The sequence below is a fragment of the Ictalurus punctatus genome, chromosome 19 (genome assembly GCF_001660625.3).
Source record: "Ictalurus punctatus breed USDA103 chromosome 19, Coco_2.0, whole genome shotgun sequence".
In the NCBI taxonomy this organism is placed as follows: domain Eukaryota; kingdom Metazoa; phylum Chordata; class Actinopteri; order Siluriformes; family Ictaluridae; genus Ictalurus; species Ictalurus punctatus.
In genome coordinates this window covers 18,597,954-18,617,460 of record NC_030434.2, presented here as the reverse complement: position 1 = coordinate 18,617,460, position 19,507 = coordinate 18,597,954, and the positions used below count along the sequence as shown (strand labels likewise).

General features: G+C 38.9%; 1 protein-coding gene across 3 annotated transcripts in view; it reads left to right on the top strand.

Annotated features, from left to right (window-relative positions):
* The window catches only part of btbd11a (BTB (POZ) domain containing 11a), a 209,982-nt gene that overhangs the window by 159,498 nt on the left and 30,977 nt on the right, over positions 1-19,507 (top strand). For all 3 annotated transcript variants that reach the window (XM_047162391.2, XM_017494659.3, XM_053688480.1), the window contains 3 exons: positions 2,224-2,431; positions 11,051-11,203; positions 17,748-17,913. In XM_047162391.2, coding sequence (XP_047018347.1) covers positions 2,224-2,431; positions 11,051-11,203; positions 17,748-17,913 — 527 coding nt within the window. The remainder of the gene's footprint in view (positions 1-2,223; positions 2,432-11,050; positions 11,204-17,747; positions 17,914-19,507) is intronic.

Genomic DNA, 19,507 nt, shown 5'->3' with positions numbered 1-19,507 from the left:
TCTACCTAAACACCTCTGCTGAATTTAGTTGAGTGGTGGCGATTGATTGGACAAACGCATCACAGATTTGCCCTGATTAATGTCTCTTGATAAAAATACTCTTCTGCTGGAAATTATGCAATACTGTTATAGTAATTTTCTATCACTTCTCAAATTTGCTTGTTCTGGCAGATTTAGGAATCAACTTTACAGTTTCACAGCAAGGTTGATTAGGTTATTATTAAAGAATATGTGAATGAATAACTAAACATCACTGTTTTATGGCTCACAGATTCTTCTATGTTCTTCAGTTTCCTCCCACAACCCAAAAACATGCCAGTGGACTACAATAAATTGTTCCTAGGTGTGAATGAGTGCATGGTGCCTTGTGATGGAGTGGCAGCCCATTCAGGATTTATTCCCATCTGGCTCCTAGTGTTTCTAGGATAGTCTCCAGATTCATCACAACCCTGACCAGAATAAAGTGAATCTTACTCATGATTCAAGTAAATGTGTAAAAGCCTTTGCTGTTGTTTGAGCCACTTACCACAAATATTGTGTCTTATCCCCAATACCTCACCTTGTGATTAAGACACACATGACACATAGTACACACAAATTTTAACATAATATAAGCTAAATGCTAAATGCCTGTTTTTTATACCGCTTATGCTACACAGCGTAGGGGGGAACCAGGAGCCTCAGGACACAAGGTGGGGGACACCCTGGACGGGGTGCCAATCCATCACAGGGCACAATGGCACACCCATTCACACACCCATTCATGCATTACAGACCATTTGGAAATGCCAATCAGCCTACAACACATGTCTTTGTTCTGGGGAGGAAACCACTAAGCCACCATGCCCCTCTATTTAACTTCAAACATCAATTTGCAACTTTCAATCTTACAGCCAATCAACCTCCAGAGAACTCTCAGATGTAATGTTTTTGACCAGATGCTGACACAACTCATCAACTAGGGTGTGGATAATTTAGGATTCAGGTTAGTTACCTTACTATGCAGTGCCGGAATGTCCGGCTGAAAAGAGCTGTACAGTAAGTAAGTCCCGATTGTCCTTTAGACCGAACTCTTAACAACTTAAAAAACAGTAAAAAGACTGTATTTGTGTATGTGTGTAATCTTTCACTGTACACTGTCTCTCCTCTCCTCCTTTATGTAGCCCAATGACATTTCACCCTAATGCAGTTGAGCCAAAAACAGCTGCAAGATCCAGCTCTCAGAAAACACCACGATCACATAAGTGTGAATCTTTCCTCCAGTTCACTGAGAATGTTGTTTCTAATTTACAGAATTGCAGGGTATGTTTATGGGTCCGTTGTGTTACATGCTAGTGAAAGCAATTACCAGTTAGCTTGTGGTAGATGTGCTTGGCTTGGAAACACTTGCCAAAGCTGGAAAATGAGTCCAGCTGAGTTGTGCAGAGGTCTTCATCGCTTACACGTATGTTGTACATGTATGTTGGCTTGTTTTATCAAACATGGTGCAAAATTGTGAGTTTTCAGTATTGCTTTTTTTTTTTTTTTCTTAGAAACCCAAGAATCCCAAGTACATTTGGCTAGGAATTGCTTAACAGCTATTAGTCGTGGCATTCAAGGCAGCTGAGGATGATTTTGATAAATATGTGTACTGATTAGTGGCACAGCAGCACTTTTCTCTTTTACTGCAAACGCCATTTGAATTTTCTTCACATTGACACACTGGCAAGTGTGCATTTTAGTTTGTGCCTGCATGTGTGCATACTTGTGTGTATGTGTGTATGGAGGGTGAATATATACATGTCTATTAGGAATAAATGTTGATATACCTCTCATATTTGTCAATTTGGTAACATTTGCTTGGTTTCCATGAGCACATGACTTCTTTTAAACAAGAAGCTACAGATTTAGTTTAAAAAACGAATGCTAATGCACATCAATGGAAATATCCACCAAAGATTTTTGAGTATTTATTAGTCAAGAATAAATGTATGTGTGTCCATGTAATTGAATATAAAGAACGTTGCTCTGTAGCTGCTCTCTAGATTCTGTCTAAACCTAAAAATTGTTTACATGGTCTTCCAGGCACCACACTGAAAATGCCTGTGTTAAATTTCCACAGCTCATTGTCTTTAGACAATTTCCCAAACAGATTATTTCAATTTCCTCTCCTTGCTCAATAAAGTTGATTGCAAACCACAAGCTTTAGGGCATTTTCTCTGACCTTGCATATCATCCCTGCAGGTGATCTGGTGTCTCGCGCCATGCACCACCTCCAGCCCCTCCACATCAAGAGCCCGACCAATGGCACGCCGGTGCACCAGAACCGTGGAGGACCTATACATTGGGAACCGGAGGCTCTGTACACCCTCTGCTACTTCATGCACTGTCCCCAGATAGAGTGGGAGAACCCCAACGTGGAGCCGTCCAAGGTCACCCTGCACACAGAAAGGTGGGAGCAACTACAAACCAGAAAATCTTTAAAAAATATATATATCTGTGTGTATATGTACTGTATATAAGGTCAAAGACATAACTACAGTGTTCTGGATATTTACTGGATAAATAAACCATAAATCAATCCAGATGAAAGGTGCTCAAATCATATTGCTACTGTAAATGCGTCCTGATTCGATTTGAAGGCAATTGTGAAAGTCAGAGGCACAGAAAGAGAGAGAGAGAGAGAGAGAGAGAGAGAGAGAGAGAGAGAGAGAAAGAAAGAGAGAGAGATCATTAAGGTTTCTAATTGTTATGTTGTACAGTGAATGAGCTTCAGGCTTGCTGGTAAGTGGCTAATGGAGATGGGACTGCTAATGGAAAGTTGGGCGAGGTGTTCGCTGTTCACAAAAGTGCTTTGCAGTTTGACACACCCGCTGGGACATTTCTGGATTGATGAGTTTCTCTGATTAAAAAATCCTTTTGAGGACTCCACAAGGGACTCATGCACTGCCCGAGAGTAAAGGCACAGGAATAAGTTACCGGATTCTCCAGAGATCAGCAGCTCTTGTTCTCCTCAGGGCTCATTTCAGCTGCAGATAACTGTTCCACAGAGAGTGTGAAAGAAAGGAGAGAAATAGAAGAGAAAGTAAGAGGTAAAGAGGAGGCGCATCACAGAGATGTAAAAGGCAAAGTGAAGACTGAAGGGATGTAGATGTCTGGTGAGCTAGTGTCCAAGAAGAAGTGGTTGAATTGATGGTGATGCTGCATTCAGAAAGGGACAGAGTAAGAAAAAAAATGAAAGGCATGTTGAGAGACAGAAACAAACAGGTCTTTACATTAGATTTTTGCAACTGTATGTATGCTGAATCTGATCCTCTTCCTTTGAGTCAGTGAATCCTTCCAGTGATGACCATCTCTCTCTCTCTCTCTCTCTCTCGCTCTCTCTCCTCTCTTTCAGTGAATCAGCATTGGCATCATTAGAGAATCCACTTAGTTTAGACCAAGATTTGCTTATTTCTTTCAGCGAGTCATTGCTTAAATCATTAACGAATCCTTTCTGTGTCTACCAAGATTCGCTCCTCTCATTCAGTGAGTCAATGTTTGAGTCAGTAGTGAATCCTTTTGCTCACAACCGATATTCTATACTCTCTTTCACTGTCAGTGCTTGAGTCATTAGTGAATCCTTTTTTCATGACTTAGATTCTCTCCTCTATTTCAGTGAGTCAGTGATTGAGTCAGTAGTGAATACATATTTTCATGACTTAGATTCTCTCCTCTCTTTCAGCGAGTCAGTTTTTGAGTCAATAGTGAATACTTTTTTCCATGACTTAGATTCTCTCCTCTCTTTCAGTGAGTCAGTGTTTGAGTCAGTAGTGAATACTTTTTTCATGACTTAGATTCTCTCCTCTCTTTTAGTGAGTCAGTGTTTGAGTCAGTAGTGAATACTTTTTTCATGACTTAGATTCTCTCCTCTCTTTCAGCGAGTCAGTGTTTGAGTAATGAGTGACTCCTTTTGGTCACTTGATGACACAAGTCACTGAAAAGAGTAAAAAAAAATTATCAATAATATTTTCCTGCTACTCTTCCTTTCTCCATCTGTGCATTTTCTCTAAATTGATCGAAATGCCTGTCTACTGCATTGTAGTTTTTCTCACCAAGTCAAAAAGGTTGGTAAAAGTTTCTGAAAATGTTTACAGTGATTGATTGATTTCTTTTTTTCCAAAAGTTGTGGCCTTGAAACTTGAAGCTTATATCAGAAAAACTGTTTTGGATGAGTGAGACCTTGAGAATCTTCATTGTGATTTGGCATTTAAACAAACCACTATGTAGTCATGTTGAGCTCTTTGATACATATACTGATTTTGTGCTAGAAAAAGCAGTCAGAATTGTTTTTCTGTTTACTATGATTTCTCTTAAACCGCTAGAATTTAACAGGCTTTCAGTGGTGAGTTTGTAAGTGCTGATTGAACATAATGTAATTATTTTATAATTAAATGTTTATATCCACTATAGACATGGTTCCCCAGTCAATACTGCTTTTCATAGCTGATTTTTTTTTGTGTGTTTTGTTTATTTTAAGAAAGTCCACAGGTCTTTCGTGTGTTTCATTTGCCTTTTCTGAAGCTTGGCACTGTTGATCCTTTGCAATTCCAATTAAAGCCCTAGTGCATTTGTGTGTGTGTGTGTGTGTGTGTGTGTGTGTGTGTGTGTGTGTGTGTGTGTGTGTTTACACTAGGGGTGTGCACAGATATTCACATATCCAGTTAACTGTTTAAATTTGTATTTGAATGTTGAAATGCCTATTTGGGTATTTGTTGGACCATTTGTTTACATGAAGTCAGTGGGAAAAAAAGAGATTCTGAAATTCTGCTTTGTGTTTGCCCAAAGTGGTGAGGCGGGAGCAGGTGTAGATCAAAGTCTTTATTGCTCGAACACAAGGTAAATAAACATGAGCAGCGATACGCGGTCTTAGACATGAAGCGAGATTCAAGGCATGAAACATAAACAGGACACGAGAACATGACTGCTTAACATCGAGGTGGCTAACACTTACATGTACTTAGACGTAGTTAGCTAGTTAACCGTATCTCCAAATAATACTGAGCGAAGTGCAACGTAACATGAGGGCTTTAAATAGCAAACACAATCAAACTAAACACAGACAGCTGGAGTAAATCAAGTCACTCCGTCAAACATCCACCAATGCTTAACAGGGGAGAACCAAACAAACAAAGGCACGTGTTCATATACAAGAGTGCAGTCTCATGCATGGGCGCTCTCTAAAGCCACTCGTGCATGTCGACGCCGCAGTACCATCTGCCGGCAGGAGCGTAACAGAACCCACCTCCAAAGGCGCTACTCCTAGAGCCCCAACGAACACCCCCCTCCAACAGCGGTCCGGGGCCCCTGTGTGAGCACAAGGTAGCCTTCGCCAGGCTGTAGACAGGCAGAGCACCACACCCAGCGGGGCTGGAACTCTGGGCAACGCCCCCAGCAGGGCTGGAACGCTGGGCAACGTCCCCAACAGGGCTGGACAGCAGGACAGCTTCCTCAGCTGGGTAGGACAGCGAGACAGCTTCCTCGGCTGGACAGGGCAGTAGGACAGCTTCCTCGGCTGGACAGGGCAGTGGGACAGCTTCCTCAGCAGGACAGAGCAGCAGGACAGCCTCCTCAGCAGGACAAGGCAGCGGGACAGCTTCCTCAGCAGGACAGGGCAGCGGGACAGCTTCCTCAGCAGGACGGGGCAGCGGGACAGCTTCCTCAGCAGAACAGGGCAGTGGAACATCTTCCTCATCAGAACAGGACAGCAGGACAGCTTTTTAGATCGCAGAGACCTCCCCACAGGTCTCTGGCTGGAGCTCTGAGGTCGCCACGTTAACCTCGGGCTGGGACTCTGGGGCTGCGACCTCCTGCTGCCTGCGTTGCACAGTGTAGTCCCCCGGCAGCGGGAAGCCCCAGTAGTTCAGGTAGCTCTGCTGCCTGCATAGCATGGTGTAATTCTCCTGCAGTGAGAAGCCCCAGGAGTTTGTGTAGCTCTGCTGCATGTGTAGCACAGCGTTGTTCCCCGGGGGTGGGAAGCCCCAGTAATCCGTGTAGCTTGGCTGCCCACGTAGCGTGGCGTAGCTCTCCGGCAGCGGGGATGGGGGAACTTGCGCGGCTGGTGACGTGGCATGTGGCCTGGCTTGCTGCAGAGGCTTCAGAAGGCGGTGGACCAGAGCAAGATTCTCGTTTACCTGTCTGCTCTGTTCCCAGAGTGATCGACGCCACTTCTCAAACCCGGCAACTTCGGCGGCGTTCATTTTGATCTGCTGCTTCCGCGTGGTGGGCTCAGTATTCTGTTACGTTACTAGAGCAGGTGCAGATCAAAGTCTTTATTGCTCGAACACAAGGTCAATAAACATGAGCAGTGATACACAGTCTTAGACATGAAGCGGGATTCAAGGCATGAAACATAAACAGGACACGAGAACACGACTGCTTAACATCGAGGTGGCTAACACTTACATGTACTTAGACTTAGTTAGCTAGTTAACCGTATCTCCAAATAATACTGAGCGAAGTGCAACGTAACATGAGGGCTTTAAATAGCAAACACAATCAAACTAAACACAGACAGCTGGAGTAAATCAAGTCAAACCCTCGAACATCAACCAATGCTTAAACAAGGGGAGAACCAAACCAAACAAAGGTGCATGTCCATACACAAGAGTGCAGTCTCGTGCATGTCAACGCCGCAGTGCCATCTGCCGGCAGGAGCGTAACACTTTGCAGTATTCTGATTTGGAAAGTACATGTAGTAATGTTGTGGTGCACAAGTTAGAGGTGTGCTTTGGGGCTAAAAGAAGCAGACAATGAGCAAGCATTCAGATGTGTAGCTTGTGAAACAAAAGAGACACATTTTCAATATACTGTCTAACCAAATACTGCCCCAAACAGTCACTAAAATGTCACTCCAGGTCACCCCTGAAAGCTGGCAACCCCAAAACCTCTTTTCTTTAACCTCTTTTCTATTGACGAGATCGCTATGATGTTAGTAAGAATGTCATCAAAGTATTAACTGGATAGTAAACTAGCATATTTTCGTATCTGTAGCCCAGATAAAGCTGCATGCTATTTAAAGTCCCTGTGACGTGCCTTAAAATGTGCAGCATTATTTGATGTAATTTCCACTGAAACAGGAAGTCAGGACGGGACATATTGAGTGTCTCCGCCCCCGTTTTAAATAGCCAATAGCATTTAGATTACCTCACAGCCTGGGCTAAACCAGTTAGTACCGTGGATTTTTATAATGTTGGGGGCGGAACACCAGATTCTAGAGAGCATTTGATTGGACAGAAAATCTGATAAGACGCTGAAGTGCAGATTCAGAATGATGGCATCAAAATTGTTGATCCGTATTGGTGTTAGAGAGAGAATTTTTGAATGCATATATCTTCTAAATATGAATTTTGCCATTGTTTTGGAGCACACTAGCTTATAGATAACCTTAAGGCTAACGTATTCATACTAAAAGCCACAAAACTTCACGTTTTATTTCATGGAGACTTTAATGTTCACACTGAATCTTCAGAGGCATTAGAATGACCTGGCCTACTTATGGATTGCCTGTTTGCTGTTGGAATTATATCTAATGACATGATATGTATTGTTGGGGGGAAGAAAGGCCAAGGTTTCTTACCAAAGCATTCTGATATGTGGCTTATCAAGGAGACTATGCAAAGATACAGTTGTATTTACATTGATTCAGACTCCAGTTTTGTACAATATTTTGCCTTAAATTAACCAAATTCTCAGTATATTAATGTATATTAACACTGTTTGGTATTTCTCAAACTACAACCCCAATTCCAAAAAAAGTTGGGACACTATGTAAAATATAAATAGAAACAGAATGCAATGATTTTCAAATCTCATAAACCCATATGTTGTTTACAATAGAACATATAAAACATGTCAAATGTTTAAACTGAGGAAATGTACAATTTTAAGGAAAAAAATTGGTAATTTTGAATTTGATGGTCGCAACACGTCTCAAAAAAGTTGGGACAAGGCAACAAAAGGCTGGAAAAGTAAGTGTTACTAAAAAGAAACAGCTGGAGGAACATTTTGCAACTAATTAGGTTAATTGGAAACAGGTCAGTAACATGACTGGGTATTAAAAGAGTATCTTTTAGAGGCAGAGTCTCTCAGAAGTAAAGATGGGATGGAATCTCGATGTAAGCATATGTTGCACTAAAACAGGTATATACCTTTCAGCATTGATGCCTTTCCAGCTGTGCAAGCCGCCCATTCCATAGGCACTAATGCACTCCATATCATCAGCGATTCAGGCTTTTGAACTGAGTGCTGATAAAAAGCTGGATGGTCCCTCTCCTCTTTAGTCCTCTTTGTTTTAGAGGACACGGCGTCCGTGGTTTCGGTTCGTCTGACCACAGAACAGTTTTCCACATTGCCTCAGTCCATTTTAAATGAACTTTGGCCCAGAGAAGACGGCAGCGTTTCTGGATCATGTTCACATATGGCTTCTTCTTTGCCTGATAGAGCTTTATCCAGCATTTGTGGATGTCACGGCCAAGTCTCTTCACAGACAATGAGTTCTGGAGGTGTTTCTGGGTCCATGCAGGGATTTCCATTACAGAATCCTGCCTGTTTTTAATGCAGTGCCACCTGAGTGCCCAAAGATCACAGGCATAGAGTATTGATTTTCACCCTTGTCCTTGTGCACAGAGATTTCTCTAGATTCTCTGAATCTTTTGATGACATTATGTACTGTAGATGATGAGATATCCAGTCTTCGCAATTTTACGTTGAGGAACATTATTCTGAAATTGTTCCACAAATTGTAGATGCAGTTTTTCACAGATTGGTAAATCTCTGCCCATCTTTATTTCTGAAAGAGTCTGCCTCGCTAAGATACTCTTTTATACCCAATCATCTTACTAACCTGTTGCCAATTAACCTTCAACTTTTTCTTTTTCAGCCTTTTGTAGCCCTGTCCCAACTTTTTTGAGGCGTGTTGTGGCCATCAAATTCAAAATTACCTTTTTTTTTTTTTTTTTAAATGGTACATTTCCTCAGTTTAAACACTTGATGTTTTCTATGTTCTATTGTGAATAACATATGGGTTTATCAGATTTGCAAATCATTGCATTCTGTTTTTATTTACATTTTACACAGCATCCCAGCTTTTTTGCAATTGGGTTTGTAAATCTGGTGAAACCACTGATATCTTTCTGCCCTACTTCTAAGAAGAGGAAACTCCCTTCCTCTTAGTTCTGTTCTTAGGCAGGTTTTAATTCCAGAACTGAGTCAGTAGAGAAACATGCATGTGGATTGTACAGTGTGGTTCATGTGTATGCATTGCTTTAAAGGGTGGAGAAGGGAGTAAGTGGACACGTGTGAGAAAGACTCGAAGAAGGAAGGCTTGTGGTTTGTTTTGGCGAAGATTCCTGGTAGGCTTTCTGGAGGTGGGTAGGTGTCTGGGGGAAAAGGCTGTTGATTGTGAAAATCTAGCTGTAAAAACCAGGTCATGGAAAACACATTGGAATGAAAGGGAAAAAAATGACAGTTGTGCAGTGACATTTTATGCTTTTAGAAATTATATTTTAAATATTTCATTGTTCTTGCTATCTGGGTTATATTACAGACCTGTGAGCAGTTGAGTTTCGATTATATCTGACTCTAACAGAGGGATTTATATAGCACGAATACTTTTTTTGTCCCACTTATAGATTGTGTTTAACTGCCACTGGGCATGTGCAGAATGTGAAACTCAAAAGATCAACATTTTCACAGTGTTTTCTGGGCACCGTGTGGGCGAATAGATACTGCAAAGCTGTTGTGCTGAGGTAATGAACAAATAGCATGGGCCATTTTAGAGTACACCTTTGTGTGTATGTTTGAGTTTCCACTGGTGCTGCGATCATCGTGATAAGCAGCACAGCTTCTCTGATACTTCAACTCCTTGATACACAAGGAACACAACAGGGCATGCTTTTATAACAAAATAATGAATAATGGGATGGTGTGAAGTTGATTATTTTCTCATAACAGCACTTCAAAAATATTTTATTCCTCTTATATAAAAGAAATTTGGAGATGATGAAAATTTTTATTTATTATGGAGTGTACTTTTTAACCAATTATAGTTACATTTAATGATGACGAATGTCTGTGAAACAAGTCAGTTCCTGTCATCACTTAAGTTACAGCAGCTATGAACTATAATTTCCTCACCAGCCTTTCTCTAATAGTATTAATAATAATAATAATGATAATAATAATAATAAAGCTTCATTACTGCAGCATCATGGATGGACAGGTTCATTTTTACTTTGATAAGGGACTCACTCAAGCCGAAATAGCTCTATGTTCATCAGTGATTGACAGAGTCGAGATCATGAGAAAACTAATTTTGTTATGTCAAGATCACAAGAAAATTAAGTCTTGATCATGAGAAAACAAGAAAGAAAAAATTAATAATGCATGGCCGCTTAGGGCTTCTGTAGTAATTATTCAACAACCAAGGTCCACATTTATTGTAGTCCTGAGAAAGCCTAATGTTTGGAAATCACTGTTGTGTTGTGAAATACCTCCTGTGTAAATTTTGGATCGGAACCATGAACAGCCATAAGGTCAGCTGAAGACAAGCCATTTTTTGTCCAATTGAAAAATACATTTACTTTGTTCCACTTTTCTGTAGACGTCGCATATTTTGGAATGAGTGATAGTAATAAAAAAAATAATAACTTATATATTCAGTTTCCTCGTCCTGATTGAAAACCTCTGACACAAAGAAATGGAAATCACATTCAGCACAGTTCATTTTCATATTCTGAAATACACTAATTTGAGGCAGCTAAGTGCCTGTAATTAGTAGCATGTGAAAGAAATATGAATACTGTATCTTTTTTGTTTTTTTTTAATAGCTCATGAGTCAGTCATGTACATGACCTGTCAGGCTATAATGCCTACTTTGATTAAATAATTGCCTGTTTTAAATCCAAAACTGTTATATTATCCCTCTGCAGTATGCTGAACTTTGGTTTGTTCATTATTTTTCTCAGTACAGTTGAAATACTTAGATAAGCATTTCAGCATGTATCCCCTCTGGCTGTTCATTCTCTTCCAGGCCGTTCATCGTGCTGCCTCCACTAATGGAGTGGATTCGGGTGGCTGTAGCACACACTGAGCACCGGCTCAGCGTTTCTGTAGACAGCGATGATGTGAGACAGGCTGCTAGACTGCTCCTGCCTGGAGTGGACTGCGAGCCACGGCAGCTAAAGTAAGTCGCAGCTCTGCACCACAAATGTACACTACAGTATATGTAGGGTTTAGTGTACATATATATAGGGTATAGTGTACATATATCATACATTATCTGTGTGTGGTTAGGCTTGCTGCTCCGAGGATGATAACGTCTGTCTTACTAAACGTGATGAAAAGCAAACAAGCGGTAAGTTGGTGGTGAAGTGTAAGGAGGCTTTAATGAATTATGTTCAGAATCAGAATATTTGGAGACCTTTTGTGTCTAAGCTCAAACAGACATGAGTGTGAGTCATGTAATATGATCAATATCTAAACTGAATTCATCTTAATGGCCAGCATGACACTAAAAGACTTTGAATGAGACTTTGAATGAGACTTTATTTTATACTCTGGATAAAATAAAGCTGGATGTCCATGCATGTCCATGAGAATTTCGACGTGGTCAGATCTGAAGCCGAGTCTTGGTACTGGGTATAGTCTTGGCGAAGGTTAGCATGGCCAGTTTCAAAGAGAGTTCTTGTTTCAGATAAAAGGGAATGTTGCATAACGTATCAAGTATAAAAGTCTTTGTATTTTGTGATTTACTCTTTAAAATGATCTAAAAAGATTATTTTATACCAACACACCAACTTGTTCTTTTTTTTCATCAAACACACACAGATTCTGTGTCATTATTAAGTTAAACCTCAACAATGCTGGCATGATAAATAATTTTGAATTATTCACACAGTCAGTGTTCGCAGCGAAAAGCTCTTCCCGGAGGCAAATTTAATAATGGAATAAAAGAATGAATGTAAGTATGGAATTCAAATGTCACACACACAAAGAGTTGTGGGATATATTTTAGTTTATCTTAGCTTGTGCTTTCAGAATTGTAATAAATACAATTATCTAACATATAATGTCCTCTGGATAATAATTGCAAGAATGAAACCATCTAGATTATGACTTGCTACTACTTTTACCCTTTTATCATGGTGGAGGAAAGGACAGTTTTGGAAATGATAGATCCTTCTTAATGTTTTGTACAGGTCAGGTCAATATGCATTTGGACAGTAACACAATTTTCGTCATTTTGCCTTTATGTAGGTTGTGGTACACCACCACAATGGATTTGAATTGAAGCAATCAAGTTATAACTGAAGTGTAGACTTTCAGCTTTAATTCAAAGGGTTTAAGGAGTATACTTTAATGGAGACTGTAAGCCTCAAGACATATTATTCAGTAACTACTATGAATAGGAAATGTACTGTGTGTCTGGCTCCTCTGACAGGTTCTATGGGGTTTAGAGGTTTAATGGCTTCTAATTAATTACTGTCAGCATTATATCAATGAGGGGAAAACCAGACACAGGTAACACAATCAGGGAATTAATCAATGACAAGACGAGGGTGGAGATCAAAATCAGAAGCTAAAGCAAAAGCACATGGCACAGTTGTGATGGGACTCGTGATACAAAGTGAAGTGAGATTGTGAGAGATACTGATATTAACCCTGAGAGGTTTGTGCCTATTTTTGATATCTAGGTTTAACAATCAATAAAAATGTCCCCATTTCAAATAGATATGTAGTGTTTTCTTTTTTTTTCCCAGCACAAAACGTGTGGTGAAAATCATACAGAGAACAAATAAAAATACAAAACCTTTGCGAAGTGCTGGTTTATAATATGTGGCTTCGCAGTCGTGATTTTTTCCCCCTGTTAAGTCTCTGGTGAGAGTTATAATTGAAAGTAAATCACTGTGTTATATAATTCCTAAATTGATCTTTTAACGATTAATAAGAGAATAAAGGTTTCCATCATAATGGAGTTTTTTTTAGAGTATAAAGTTGATAAAACAGTAACTACACCATTTCTGCTGAATTTAACTTTCTGTAAGTAAAATAAGGAACTTTCTGCATAAAATATTCCGGTATGTGGATTAGCTGTGCTAAGTTACCCCTAGGTGTGAATGACTGTGTGGGCGTGTGTCTGCATGGCATTGCGTCCAGGGTCTATTTCCACTTCATGCCCAGTGTTCCTGGGATAGGTTCTGGACCCTGACTAGGAAGAAACACTTAGGGTTAGTGAAGATGAATGAATGAGATCCAGCCACCTTAGTATAATCTTTACCGACAGTGTTAGACTTAGAAGCTCTATGTAAATGACTAATGCAGCTTTCACTTAAGAGATGTTTGACAAATGTTCTAATCCTGCCAAATAAACAAAGCTTTGCTTTAGGGCTGTTCTTACCCTGGCAGTAGTTTGTTGAAATAAAACTTCACTTGAAATCAGTAAGTTCCAGGCTTCCTGTTCAGCGCACAGTGGTTTTAATGTTGGGGTTATTAGAGTGCATACAGGCGATTAACTACACAGCAGAGAAACATAAATGTTATTGCTTTTTTTGGTAAACAGGCCTATAGAAAAGGAAGAAAACAGACTTTAGTTATCCGTATTAATTTCTAACTGAAATTGGAAGTACATTTATACTCCTATTAATTCCCAAATTGAATACATGTTGGATGCATAGAATATGTTTTAGCATATCTATTATAAAATATAGAAAGTTCAGTTCATTCATCTTCATTTATCCTGTTATCCAGGGTCACAGTAAATCCACAGCCTATCCCATTGTATTTTGGTTAGTAGGAAGAACCCAGAGAACCTGGAGGACACCCACAGACACACCAAGAGCTTGGTCTGGTTGAATCAGAGACCCTGGTGCTGTGAGACCACAACTTGACCACTGTTAATTGAGTTATTATGATGGAACGTTGTATAAAATGAAATCATGTTGAAAAGTGGTTCTAGTAGATGATGCTACAGTGCTGTGAAAAAGTATTTATTCTGCTTTTGTGTATCTCTCCTACTAAATAGTTTTCGATCTTCAAACGAAATACAACAATTGAAACAAAAAAAGTGATCCAACACCTTTTGTTGTGCCACCTTTAACAGTATTAACTGCAACCAAACGCTTCCAATGACTGGATATCAGTATTTCAGTTACTTCTAGCACTAGGACTTACTCCTATGCTTTGCATCATTGTCTTGCTGTATCACTCAGTCAGTTTTGCTTGAATTTCAACTTACAGGCTGAAAACCGAACATTCTACTTTAGGATAATTACTCACGCTGTGGTTCTTTGGAGTCCCAGAGCCTTTGAAATAGCTTCTCAGATTTTCCCAGACTTATGCATTTCAATCACCTTCTTCCTCATCATTTCTGGAATTTCTTTCAACTTTGGTATAGTGTGTTACTGGATAAGACCTTTTAGCCAACTTCACGCTGTTGAAAAAGTTCTATTTAAGTGTTGATTTGATTGAACAGGGTTTGCAGTAATCAGGCCTGGTTGCGTCTAGTCCAGCTGAACCCCATTATGAATGCAGTTTCATAGATGTGGGGGCAAATACATTTTTACACAGGCCCAGTTGGTATTGGATAACATTATTGCTTCAATAAATACCATTTATCATTTAAAAAATGTATTTTTTGTTTACTCTGGTTGCATTAGATTTTGTTTTAATTTCTGAAACAATTTAGTATGAGATATACACAATAACAGAAGAAATCAAATACACAGTAAAATCCCTAGTGTTGAATTAACATCCAGAGTCTTTTTTTTGAGTCCAGTGGACTCATATAAACACTGTAGGGTGTGAAATCAACACTGTGGGTGTTAAATCAACACTGGTGATTTTGCTGTGTACTTTTTTCACAGCACATTGTGAAAAATGACCAATCACTGATCACCATTGTCCTCAACAACCAATCATTGATCACCACTGTTTCCAACGACCAATCACTGATCACAGTTGTTTGTCCCATATGCATACTTCTTTGTTCTTCATTGTAAAACTCTCTTCTCAGTTATATTTACAAGTCATATTAGAGAGTTTTTCTTCTGTAATCATTTCCTTTTTGTCTACTACTCATGACCAAAAAATTTCAGTAAGGAAAAGCTATAAGTTATAAGCTATTATTCCCATTCTGATAAAACTCGATTCATAAAATCTTTTTTCTTCATGTAACATGTTTTGATAAGCAAATGACTGTGATGATTCTATGAAGATGCAGATTAATCTATGACATAATAGACTTTTTGAGCTACTTTCCCTGGAAAAGAATTTAAAACAGAATTCACCATACTAAATAGCAAATTCTACTCTAACTGAATATGACAAGTTAAAACATCCCTTCTTTTATTAAAAAAAAGTGCCATTTCTGTTGTAAAGCACCAAATAAATATATCCATTGTTCCCCAAAGCAAAAACTCTCCATAACCAGAGAGTAAAGTTTGTTTTTGATGATTTTCCAACTGCTTTCCCACTTTGAATACTCACAGCACAGCACATTTCTCTCAAGACAGCACTCAGAACAAATGGCAGTATGATTTCAAGCAATTGATTTAGCTCTAAATTTCATTACATCAAATAATGAATCAGCACATTTCTGCTTAGTTTTTGAAAAAGCAAAAGCAACAGAGCACAAAACATTTTAAAGAAGATGCCTACTTGTTTTGACATGAAAATGCCTCTGTTTGTTGACCTCATTAGCATTTAGCTAGCTGATTTACCAGAGTATGCTAGCGATATGTTGCTGACTCAGCTGTCCAACAATTGGTGATAAACTACGATTCAAATTCACCATTCTGAATCTTCTTGGCATCCTCACAGCTAAGTATTTTGTACCTACTCAACAACTGTACCTGGATTTCAAAATGAATTAATGAATATTAATGAACATAGGGTGTCTGCTTATGAATATTAATGACTAGCAGGCAGTCCAGAAGACTTCAACTAGTAGAGTTGAAGAGATACTCTGCAACAGTTCATTAAAAATATATGATTTTCAGAGTAAAAAGAACAAAAAAATTATGTGACAAAATTTGATTTAAGATGTAGGGAAGCTCTACATCTTTTATAAATACCAGCTGGTCTTAATTGAAATACCATCCAGATATTAAGTAATTCTTGTTTGTGAGGAAGAGAGTGAAGCCTTTAAATAAAAATGAATATTACCCTACTGAAAGAAACAATAGAAACAATCACATAAATTCTAATGGTTTCCACTACAAATACCATTACAAAACATCAGCTAACCATTAAAACCATTGCCATTATTGGTCCTTAATGGTATCCAATAGACATAACATGCCACCAGCAGAAGGCAACAAAAATTACCAGTAGAGACCTATAGGGACCATTACAGTTTCCATTAAAACCATTACAAATTTTATGAGGGTTTCTGGGGGGTTTTTCAGCAAGGTAATTAGAATATTCCAACATCTTATAAAAAAATATCTGTCCAATTCTCACTCACTTCTTATCTCCTATTAAATTGTCAAGCTAGTTAGCAGGTTTGTCCACAGCATACTGTCATATGCTTAGCTATATAGCTAGTGTGCTTTTTCAGTTCATTTAGCATCAGCTTGTTGGCCAAAAGTAACTATCATCAATGAACAAAGCACCTGTCAAATTTACTATTTGACTATTTGTAATAACTAGACCTACTGTATAAAGATACTGGAATTTTGATTTAGCTAGCAAGCTTAGTGTTGACAGTTTTATCTGGCTAGCTAGCTATCTAGTTTGCTACCAACGAACAAAATACTTTGGAGTTACTTAAGCTAATGTTGTAGCATGTTAATAAAATGACAGCAGTATTTTAAGTTACTTAAAAGTTGAACCATCATGAATATGTTTTGCTGTAATTGAAATACTTTGAAACAGAAAGAAGGATTGAAAATGTACTAAAAGACATAAAATTCCAGAAGTCGAATGCTGTTAGTGCCCTGTGATGGGTTGGCACCCTTTCCAGGTTGTCCCCTGCTTTTTGCCCTGAGTTCCCTGGGATAGGCTCCAGGCTCCTTGCGACCCTTTGTAGGATAAGAGGTATGGAAAATGGATGGATGGAATGCTGTTAGTGTAGAATGTAGCTGTTGGTCTGTCAGTGTAATCTGTCACATTGAATAGTTAAAATGGATTTTGTTTATTACCTTGCAATGGGTTGGCACCCTGTCCAGGGAAAGGTTCCAGGCATAGGCTCCAGGCTCCCCCAACCCTGTGTAGGATAAGCGGTACAGAAAATGGATGGATGGATGGATGGATGGATTCAGTTTATTTAAGATTATTAAATTATAGTATCAGAGTTCAGCTACAACACATGGTTTTCAAAGAGGACTCCTGTGAAGGATAGCCAGGGCATTAACGATTTTCAGATTTTATTACAGTGGTGGAAATCACCACCTCCATTATCAAAGTTATTATGCTTTCAAATAATATCAACTGTAATCTAATGACATTTTAATTACAATAAAAGTGGGTTGTTTGCATGGAAATGTCTCCAATAAATAGGCAAAATGTGATTGCACCCATGTAATAATGTAATAGCTTGAGAAATAAACCTGTACTGAGTGGATGCATTTTTACATTTTTTTTTAACGGTTAAAAGTGGTCCCTGACATTAAAGCGTTTAAGAACCCCTGACATAAACCACAGCTGTTGGAGCTCTGCTTCCTTGTGCTCCTGCCCAAAGTAACCTCTTAATATAACACTTTTCATCACAGTCGTATTTGTCTTTTTAGAGCAGATGATTGCTTCTGTGCCACACGAAAGCTGGATGCAGCCTCCACAGAGGCCAAGTTTCTGCAGGACCTGGGTTTTCGGATGCTCAACTGTGGTCGCACTGACCTTGTCAAGCAAGCGGTCAATCTCCTGGGACCTGACGGCATAAACAGCATGAGTGAACAGGTCAGATCTGCTGATACTCGCAGAAGCACACTTTTAACGTGATTGTAATGACAAGAACCACAAATGTTTAGTGCTGTCTACTGCTAATACATCATTTTTTGGTTAACTTGAACATATTTAGAACATTATATGGAAGGTTCCACTGACACACAGCAGCTCTAATAACACCTGCACTGTTCTACATGCTGCATTTGCAGGAATTGGATTTTCAGTTCACTTTGCCACTAATGCAGGGCAATATGACAGTATAATATCGATATATTGTGATAAATTATGTCATGATACAGTTTCCTGAGATATCACAGGTACCACATTATTATAAGAATTACAAACTTTGAATTGAGAATTAGCAGATTTTGTTCTGAATCTTTAGTGTAGTTACAAAATAATGTAATATTTGTAATGTATTTAATGTATAATTTTTTTTTAATCAAACTACTGTTTTTTTTTAGCAATCTCATCAATCACATGATAAATATTGTGTGTCATAGAAAATTATGGTGATACATTTTGGCCATATCGTCCACCCCTATGTGCTACATTACATAATGAATATGTTTAACAAGGGTTTAACTACAGAACAATCTCCACATCTTTATATGCAAATGTACCATAGGTACTCAAACCTCCTAGTTTGAGTGTTTGAAGGTTTTGATGGTGCAGCCACAGATTTACAAGCAGCCCTTCTGAAGTTGTGTCAGGAATGCTTGGCTCTCTACAGAAAAGCACACTGATATCCCTTAGATTCTTCCAAGTCACTGTTTGTGTTGGACTTTTTTACCACCTGCGGGCCAAATGGATACCAGCAGTTCATGTCCTGACTCTGGCGGTACTTCACATAGCCTGACAGATCTTTTCCCATTTCTCTCTGTGCACTGGGGAGAAATGAGAGATGCTCACATAATTCATTCATAGTTTTTTTGTTTTGTTCTGTTTTGTTTTTTAGCTTGAACATGTTTAACTTCAAGGAAAAATCCACACTGAATGACTTTTTTTCCTATTTTCACTCTGGCTATCAGCTTCTTCCATTACACAATTCCTCCTGATAGTGCTGCCTGTATGATTTAGCCATGGCTTCATATCTACCTAAAGAGTCAGTGCAGCAGCATTTTAGTTCTAGTATGTCCAGCTCTCTCACCTCTTCATCTGTACAATCTGTTCAAACAGACCAGTTTCCAAAGCTGCAGCTTTCGTGCTAATATTGCAGTCAATGCCATTGTTCTTGTCATCTTGTAGACTGCCAAGCCAAATCTTTACCGTAACTCAACGTAACTGTGTTGTGTAGCAGCATTGCATTTTGAATCTTTGAATGAGAAAAGAAGCTCATGGGATGTCAGGGGATAGAGATCTAATCTAATCACAAAAATCTAATCGCAGTCTAATTAAAGTATAACCATCCACTATACACATGATTATTCTCTCATTTTATCACTTTAAATTACTTTAAGAGGTATTTACTGTATATAACACTAGAAATAGGCCTGTTGAACTAATTAACTAATTAACTATTGTCACTGGTGAAGCAGAGGTACACATGGAGTTATAGAATAGCTGAATAGCTGAAGCCTGAAGCGCTTTCTTAACTTCCTATAAA